Source organism: Adiantum capillus-veneris, chromosome 7 (assembly GCF_014529385.1).
Source record: "Adiantum capillus-veneris isolate H3 chromosome 7, ASM1452938v2, whole genome shotgun sequence".
NCBI lineage: Eukaryota > Viridiplantae > Streptophyta > Polypodiopsida > Polypodiales > Pteridaceae > Adiantum > Adiantum capillus-veneris.
Window position 1 is genome coordinate 87385074 of NC_140937.1, and position 10183 is coordinate 87395256.

Below are 10183 nucleotides of genomic sequence, written 5' to 3' on the forward strand. Positions count from 1 at the left end.
ATGTGTGTATGTGGCTAGGTGGTGTAGTTGAGAGTAGTGAGGTTCTTGATTGTGGTTTAGTTGGCCTTCCAGAGTGTTGTATGTGTAGGATGGTCTCAGCCTGACAAGCTTAAGAGATTTCCTCCGTGTGCCTATCGTGTCATTTGTGTCCTCGATTGACATTATGTTAATCTAGGTAGTGTTTGCATGCACTTCATGGGTGTGTGAGTCTCTCCCCGTCCAACATACAACTAGCTTGCTGCTGCGTCCATACTTCCGACCATCAGCTCGTCCACGCCTAGAGCGTAGCCTATATTGGCCATGAGCTATGGAAACTCAGCTTCTGGCATGCGCCGTCGCCGTAAAAGCCCTACCATAAGGGCCAGCTGCTGCAGCGTAAGAGCATCAGTACTATTACTTCCGCTGTTGCTTTACGTCGTTGCAGCTGCGGCTGCTCTTACTTATGGCGTCGTCGGCGCTGAGGTGCAGCTCACCATCTCCGCCACTATGCCATCGGCGGCCTCTTCGTCCGCCACCCCCAACACCTTCATCGGCACCGTAGGCAACCAGATCGCCGCATCGCTCTTGGCCAGCAACACGCCCGCCTTGCTATGGGGAGCCATGTCCGCCGACGACACCAACGCCGCTTGCCACTACATCGTGGACACCGGCAGCCTCACCCTCACCGCCAGCGTCTCCAGCGACTGGGGCGGCTCCGAGGATCTCACCATGCAGGTAATTCTTGTTCTTGCTATGTTGTGATCTGTCTTCTCATTTTGATGCGAGAACCAGAAAACTAACGGGCCATGCACTGTACAGGTCCAAGCAACCGGGGGCTGCCTCGCGGCTAGCGACGCATCAGGGACGGAGTTTGTCTTCACCGACAACTACGGGCGCAAAAGCGCTGTGAGTACAGCAGCTGGCGGCTCATCTGCTAGAATTATATTATAAGTTAATTAAATGATCGCTCCTTGTACTCGCCCCTAATGATTGAATTGGTGCAGGTGGTTTGCCCAAGCAACGCTGGCTCTTCCGGCTGCGGGGTTTACGTCACCGGAGACGACGTCAACAACCTCTACAACTCCTTCAACAACGGCGGCTCCAAGCGCAGGCTGCTAGGGATGAACACTCGAAGAAGAATGCTTGCAGACGATTGTCAGAGCGGCGCTGCAGAAGGCAAGCTTGTAGCTACTAGTATCCTTGATGATATGCCATTCAATACTACGTATACTGCTGATCGACTGGTTGCTGATTCAACCCTAATTTTCTACGTTATGTCCATATGATTATACAGGCGCCATCACCGGTGCCGTCACTGGAATCTTGGGTACCGCCGAGTGCTTGGCCTTGGGTCCTTTGGCACCCTTCTGCATCATCGGTGTTGTGGGGGTGAGTGCGGAGCTAGGGGCTGCCGGCGGATGCATCGCCAACTGCTTCCCAGGCGATGCAACCGTCCAAACTCGTCACGGTCCTCTCAAGCACATGTCCCAGCTCGATGTTGGGGACGAGTTATATCCATGTCCACTAATTATACGGTAGCTGGCGTGCGGGCATCGGAATTTGCCACGTCGGTGCTATAAAAGCTGACCCTGCCTGTCTGCATGATATGTAGATAGCTGTTTGGGGCGAGGACAACCGTCTCACATACCAGCCTGTATATGCATTTGGCCACAAGGATGCCACAAGGATACCAGCCTGTATATGCATTTGGCCACAAGGATGTCACTGCTATGGCCACGTTCCTCGAGATCACTGTGGAGCCCGTGGTCGCTAAGTCTACGTCAGACGTCGCCGCAGCTACTAGGACTCTTCGCCTCACTCCCATGCACTTTCTACCCAGTGCCACTGCCACCGCCAACAATGTTAGCATCAACCACATCGACGCATTGTATAAGCGCTCACAAGATATCAAGATCGGGGACATTGTGTGGGCCGCTAAGGAGCAACAAGAACCTCTCAGCCCTTGCTTGGTGAAAGGTGAGTGCGTGCAAATGCCATTTCAATATTACAACACTTGTGGTGGACTTACCTCCACATCGAATGACACTTTCCTCATTGCAAAACACACTCACTTTCTTGCTGCCCTTCTTCTTTTGCAGAGATATCCGTGACGAGGAGCCAAGGCCTCTACAACCCCCTCACTATGAGTGGCACCATAGTTGTGGATGGCGTGGTGGCTTCCGTGCATAGCGAGTGGTTCCTCGACCCCTTTCTAGATGCCATGGGTCTTACACACTGGCTGCCATCTACGTACCAGATCCTTCTCTCACCGGTGCGAATGCTCTACCGCATCATGGGAGACCACACATACATTGCCACATACAAGTGGCTTGATGATCACCTTGACATCCCAACATTTGGAACCAACTATGGGGCTCATGTCTCCATGGCCACATTGGGTGCCACAACTATACCTCTTCTCATGGACCTTCTAAAGATGTGCTCTAGGAAAAATGTTCATTGATCGACTTTACCCGCTCCTTTGTTCACGTATACTTGGTGTGTCCATGAGCCAACCTTATTCTCTTACACCACCCATAGCCAATCCCGGTTTACTCCCCAATGAAGTCCTTAATCAGCTCCTTCTCCCTCTTCCATTTTCTTTTTAATTTACATAAAACATACCGATGTCCTTCTCCCATAATCATTGCTCACTGCGGCAAACTCGTCACCCATAGAATGTCTAACATTACACACACATGTGTGTTGTAAATAATTATTTAATGATTACCTTTTCTGTTTGAATAAGCTCTATGCATCATCCATAACTTTCTTAATTCATAGCCAAATCTACGCTCAATATTTTATTGTCCTCAACATAGTGTACCTAATGCAATCATAGTTTGCACTTAGAAAATGAGTTTTTTTTTTTTTTTTTTCCGGGGGGGGGGGGGGGGGTTGTAAAGCTTGAAATCAGGAGGAATATGTTCAGTTTATTGGCCCCCTTCACTACTGAGTATCTCACTAAAAAAATTGTATATTGGGGGTACCTTGTGTATATACCTCAGAGGGTGTACTATGCAATCATGTTAATGTATCAAATGAATTCAGTAGGAGGGGTTTTATTGTTGGACATAGCATTGCAAGAAAACACACATAGCTTGGAGAAGACAAAGCCTTAGGAAGCTCAAGGACACAATAGAGAGTGTATTACTTAGTGTGCAATGAAAAGATAGATAGCCCTAGAATGATGGGCGTATATGCAATGCACGGGGAAAAAACCTCCAAGTGAGGAAAACAATGCCCGGCGGTCCTAAGTGTGTTCACAGACATCACTACCGCATGTATATGGTAACAAACCCACCCCCCTCGAGAGTGATTCGGTGAACGAGAGATGGTACATAGAGTAAAGGGAGTGCCATGGCCTTAGGACATGATCAATCCACAAAGGGGAGTAAGCCCAAAGCTTTGCGGAAAGCTTCGAACTTCTCACAAGAGAATTCCTTTGTGAAAAGATCTGCAAGGTTGTCCTGTGTTGGCACATAAACCAAGCTGATCTCTCCTACTGATAGCCTCTCCCTGACATAGTAGTAATGCACCTCAATGTGCTTTGTGTGAGCATGAAAAACTGGGTTCCTCGCAATTGCCAATGTGCTCTGTTTGTCACTGTAGATAGTGTTGGCAGTGTCGTGTCAAGCACCCAAATCAGCCATAAGGCGTCTGAGGCATACACACTCAACCGTAACTGTGAAGAGTGCACTATACCTAATGCAATCATAGTTTGCACTTAGAAAATGAGATTCTTTTTTGGGGGTTTTTCTAAAGCTTAAAAGAAGGAGGAGTATGTTCAGTTTATTGGCCACCTTCTCTACTAAGTATCACACTATAAAAATTGTATAATGGAGGTACCTTGTGTACGTACCTCAGGGGGTGCACTATGCAATCATGTTAATGTATCAAATGAATTTAGTAGGAGGGGTTTTTTACTACAAACATCTTAGGTTCATTGATCGACTTCACCCACTGCGTTGTTCATGTATACTTGGTTTGTCCATGAGCTGCCTTTAATTTATTACACGACCCATAACCAATCCCTAATTACTCCCCAATGACATCCTTAATGTCACGAGAATCGAATAATAGAGATCGATAGCAAAAGATAGAGAAAGAGATATTTGTATTGATGAATCTTTGTAGAGTTTTGATACAATAGAGGAGCAAAATATATGGGCACACTCCGTTGTACGGAGCTCGAACCTCCCGACCACCCCCGAGCTTCAGTTCGCTTGCATGCAGCGTCTCACTTGCACTCGCACACGCACTCTCACTCTCACTCTCACTCTCACTCGCACTCGCACTCGCACTCGCAGAAGAAGAGATCGGTGAATGATCCCCAAACGCACCACTCATCATGCTTTTATTCTTCTTTTCCTCGAAAAGCTTGCACGATTTTCATACCAAGTATACCTGCGAGAATAATATAAGAACGTGATCGCTAAGCGATCTGTAAAGGTTAGATTTCTATCATGACACTTTGCACAGATCCTGTTTCACACATTGATTTCTGCATCGCCTACAAAATAGCCAAAAGAACATACTCGTGCAACCAATTCAACATGATAATCAAATTAAAAAAACATAATTATATACCTTCATAATCTCAATTGCCATACTCTACCGTGAAGGAACAATCCACTTCTTGGTTGATAGCAGGGAGAACTGTATGATGTTGTATGTCTGTCTGTCCCTGTGTACACTACACTGCTACTACCTTCTGTTTGTTTTCATCATAACTTTTACAAACAAACTCAGAACAGAGCAATCTAGGTACTCAAAACGACGGGAATAGGTTTGGTCTACAAGGCAACGAGAACAGAATTGCGAAAAACATCTCTGTTTGGCTAAAAACAAAACTTTTACGTCGCGACTCATAAAACCTCTATTTTTGGGTCTCCACTACTTTTACAACTTATTTTAAGCCTATCCATGCATTTTAAGCTAAAACACATAAATATAAAACATTGATATTAATAAAAATCTCAATTTTAATGTTCATAGACAGACTATCTGTTATTCATTAATCTTTATCAAATCCGTCTTTAGTGTATTATTTAAAAAAAAGAATATATGTTCTCTCTTAATATCTCAACTCATTCGTATAAGCTCTATTTAATAGACTATTCAACAATCTTTCAAATCGTGCTAAGGAAAGATATGCCCAGCTACATTCTTTTCGACTTTAAGAACTTCAAAGACTAGTCCTATTACACTTAATCAAATCCTTCTCCCTCTTCCATTTTCGTTAAGTTTAGACAAAACATAGGGACATCCACAAAGGAACTCCCAACCATGATATTGGCGTACTGAAATCCCTACACCACAATCATTACATGGATATGTTTCCATATATCCATGGCACCATTGTCCGCATAGGAACTTACAGTGCATGCATAGGTCTTCAACCTGAGAACATATGCTAGATGATTGGATCATTTCCATGAAACCAATGGCTAGGATCTCACAAACCATGAGTAACAATGTCTCGCTGATGTACATCCCAACCAAAATGTGCTGCCAAAGCAAATAGAAAACTCACAGTAGTCATACGACAAGTGGGAGAAAAAGTCTCTTCATAATCTATGCCTTTTTGTTGTGCATAACTCTTTGCAACAAGTCAAGCCTTATAGTGATCAATCTCACCATCCAGCTTGCGTTTCAACTTGTAAACCCACTTCGTATCAATGGCTTTTTTGCATGCACGAGGAAAATTCCATAAAGTCCATGTGTCATTTTCTATAAGTGCATCATATTTTGATTGCATGACAGTCATCCATTTTTTTGAATTTTGTGCTTCATCAAAAGAGAGAGGTTCTTCAACATCACATAAGCTAGACACAAGCAAAGTATGATGCATAAGATGTATGGCGAGAACCTGAACGAGTACGACTAGACAAAGGTGCTACCAATTTACTATCACGCAAAGTATGTACCAGCCATTTTGGCATACCTCTAGCCTGCTCATTCTCAGTCCTTTCCTCATCAAGTACATCATGTACATCTGCATCAGTAATACGGTGATCTGTAATATTTTTTGAAACCCCCATAGGTTGCACATTGGCCTCATTTGAAATTCACATTCGAACTTCCACCATTGAAAAGAGGCAACATTACTGTGAGCTTACATTACTGTCTCTAATGCATGACAACAAGGGCTAAATAGAATCTTGCAGTAGAACCTTGGCAAGGATAAGAAACCTCCAGATGGTGTGCCTAAAGGGATGGTCAAACCATGTCAAAACTGGTCCCCGACAAATTTTCAAATGGCCATAACTTGCACTTAAAGCCCTGAATGGTGATCCGAGAAGACCGACATCCTCCACAATTTGAGCACTATATGCTAACATCAACTCTGACCATTTGGCCCCATCCGCCTTGCCTGTCGGGGATCTACAAAGGCTTCTAAACTAGAACTTTGATATCTTTCACACCGGGGTTCCGTTTGACAAGTCGTCTGGACCACTCGACTCAACATCTCAAACTCTACATCCTCGAGCAAAAAATGAGCATTTCACACCTTTGGACCTTCCATCCTATATAGATAATCATGGAGCAACCTTGGCATAAAAAAACCCATCAGGCATGCATGACAAAGCACCCAATTGCATATGCGCCGACAACTCCGCCTCCTTACCGTAAACCAATTCAAAAGGTGTAAAATTGGTCGCCACCTTGTAAGACGTCCTCTACGCCAGCAATTTTTTTTTGAGATTCACTTTCCACTCTGCGTCCTGTTTGTAAACATACTTTGTCAGCATCTTTATGATTTGGGCATTTGCACTTTCTACCAAACCATTGCATTGAGGATGATAAGGTGAAGAAAACAGGTGTCGAATACCCAGCTTCTCCACTAAAGCCTTCATAAGTTTACTCCTAAATCCCTATCCTCTATCCGAAAGAGCACCCATGGCACTCCAAATGACAACAGATGCTCTTAAAAACAAACTGAGCTACCACATGAGCATTTACCTCCTTCATAGATTTGGATTTGACCCACCTGGTAAGATAGTCAATTGCAACTACAATGTACTTTTTCCCGCTTGCCGACTTTGTCCATGACCCACCCTCCCTTATTCTCTTACACCACCCATAGCGAATCCCTGTTTACTCCCCAATGAAATCCTTAATGAGCTCCTTCTCCCTCTTCCATTTTCTTTTTAATTCACACAAAACATACCGATGTCCTTCTCCCATAATCATTGCTCACTGCTGCAAACTCCTCACCCATAGAATGTCTAACATTACACACACATGTGTTTTGTAAATAATTATTTAATGATTATCGCGGTTGGGAGAGGAAGGTTTGTAGGGAGAGCTCATGGATGAACATATGGGGAAAAGAGGATCTAATGTGGTCAAAAGATGAGCACTCAAGTAATGTGTGGTACTCACTCTCTCGCACTTGATGAGAGCATAAGGTGCAAAGTCGATGAGACTCCTCACCAGTGCCCCAATGTCCTATCTTGCAGCGTAGAGAATGGGAGCTAAGATGAATGGATGCAATGGTGCAGATCGCACTCAATGGGATAGGCTCAAGGATGTAGGGATGCGTTCGGTTACCCATTCAGAGAAGAAGAGATATTTGTAGTTTGGGGCAACGTGTGTGGTGTAATGGGTGAAGCGAGAATCTCTGGATTCCTCCAAATCCGTGATACATTGGCGTTGTAAGAAGACCACATTAACTTGGGAGTGGATCCACACGTCCTTGACCAAGTGACATGCATCCCGTCTTCCAAACCATTTTAGGATGTCAAACATCCACCCCGAACTTAGTATTTTTCTCTTGCGTGTCTTTTGAACCTTTTGGCTTGCTTTATATGCGATTCTAGGAAGTCGATACAAAGGGATACGTTGTGTAAGAGAGAGAGAGAGAGAGAGAGAGAGAGAGAGAGAGAGAGAGAGAGAGAGAGAGAGAGAGAGAGGTGGAGGGAGGAAGGGAGAAAGAGAGAGAAATCTCGATTGTCATAGGAAGTAGCACTATGGTGCGTGGGAAAAACTCTATCAATCGCATAAAATCCACTCACGCGCCATAGTGCTACTTCCTAATATATATATATATATATATACACACACACACAGAGAGAGAGAGACTTGATTAGGGAGAGATAGAGAGACTATAGTCTGGAAAAAGACAATTGTCCAAATGGTGCGCAAGAAAAACTTAAAGAGACTCAAAAAACCACCCGCTTGCCATACTGCCACTTCTTGAAAGAGAGAGAGAGAGAGAGAGAGAGAGAGAGAGAGAGAGAGAGAGAGAGAGAGAGAGAGAGAGAGAGAGAGAGAGAGAGAGAGAGACTCGATTAGGGAGAGATAGAGAGACTATAGTCTAGAAAAAGACAATTGTCCAAATGGTGCGCAAGGAAAACTTAAAGAGACTCAAAAAAACACCCGCTTGCCATACTGCCACTTCTTGAGAGAGAGAGAGAGAAAGAGAGAGAGAGAGAGAGAGAGAGAGAGAGAGAGAGAGAGAGAGAGAGAGAGAGAGAGAGAGAGAGAGAGAGAGAGAGAGAGAGAAAGAGAGAGAGAGAGAGAGAGAGAGGCTATAGTCTTAGAGGGAAATGGAAAGAACAAAGGCCACTGCCTTGAAGGCAAGCAAAGGTCCAGGTTTGGTTGCGTAAAGCAGGGGGAAGGTCTGCTAATAAGAAGAAGAGGCTTGCAAAGACCTTGAAGGTTTTGAAATATCCAAGGGTGAAGAGGCTACAAAGACACATCAAGTTAATGTTTAAGGAAATTATGAAGGCTCAAAAATGCATTGAGCTTCTTGTACTGGAAAGCTTCCATTTCAGAGGCTAGTTAGGTCAATATGTGAAGAGGCATGTTTTAGCACAATGAGGTGGAAAGTAGTTGCATTGTTGGCACTTCAAGAGGTAGGAAAACATTTTTTGCTTGAATACTTTAATGATATAACTACTGTTGCAACACATGCACACATTGTAACCATTTTTGACAAGGATAACGAAACCTTGAAAAGAGTAAGATGGGGATATGATAAATTGCTTCAACCCAACTAATGTATAGACAAGAAAATGAAGGAATTTTTGCTTATTCCTCCATCAATCAGAGGTGAAGATTGTGGAGGTCACCCATGATGTGAATACCAGGGCCAGAGCTGAGCATGAAAATTGAACTGCAGAGGAGATGAAGAAACTGAAAGAGAAAAATAAGTAGCAAATGCTTTAGGAGAGAATATTAAGAGCTACAACACTGTCACACATAAAATTGATGTCAGCAAGAATGACATTTTATCATCTATGAAGGAAGGATTAATAGGAGTATCAGATGGTTCAAGGAAACTTGCAATATATGGAAGATCCAGATGCTCAAATTACAAATTCAATTGTCTATATATGCCTAAAGTAAGATGCTTTGAATAGTTTCAACTAGCTTTCATTCTCAGTATTTAGATTAGAGAATAGCTTCTAGTAACTATCTTGTAGTTTGATCAAGAGCCAGCTACCTGCACAAAGTCAGCCATAAATATATATCATGGATCCTCAAATGTGTGTCTTTCTTAGAATGAATAATACCCCTCAGGGCACATTCGAGAAGTGGCTTGCCCATTGTCCAATGCTGCAAGTCATAACCATAATTTTTCCATATGAGAGCAACCACCACTAAAGCATGGTTTGCATTGAGCTTGACAAGCTAGTTGCTTGGATTCTAAACTCAATTCAAGGAACATGACCAAAATGAAGGCCGTGAGTATTAGGAATTAGAATTTGGATTGTTATGGAATAAGGTATGCAGACACTGATTGTGTTGGTTTCATACCAAACTTGTCTGCTTGCAATTACATAAAAAGATTGTTGCTCACATATGGCAAGCTATGCGGAAGTTAAACCTGTACAAGTCAGAAATTAAAGAAGTCATAGTTCCTAGACATATGTATGCCAACTCATGTGGATGAAGGTGTCTCCTTCATGCTGAGTACATACTACAGAGCTTCTTTGCACTACAACCATTTATGCCAACGTTAGGCATTTTGCAAAGCAATACTATAGCATGGTGATTGTTGCAATAGAAATATATCTCAGTTCCTTTTTGTTTTCATTTTTCTTTTGTAGAGTGCATTGGAAAAGTATACACTATTGTATTTGCACCGATACCGTGCCATTCTCATCAAGCATCTGCTTTCTCTTTCACATCCTCAGAGCATGGATGTAGAAGACACCCTTTTAGATAACGATATTTAAAGATAACAATGATT

General features: G+C 43.3%; 1 protein-coding gene across 1 annotated transcript; it reads left to right on the forward strand.

Annotated features, from left to right (window-relative positions):
* The first annotated feature begins 300 nt into the window (after positions 1-300).
* Positions 301-2443, forward strand: LOC147454179 (uncharacterized). The gene is made up of 7 exons (XM_086517288.1): positions 301-714; positions 799-885; positions 984-1155; positions 1274-1498; positions 1596-1633; positions 1674-1956; positions 2079-2443. Exons 1-7 carry the CDS (start codon positions 301-303, stop codon positions 2441-2443), a joined length of 1584 nt encoding a protein of 527 aa, XP_086373414.1.
* The last annotated feature ends 7740 nt before the right edge of the window (positions 2444-10183 follow it).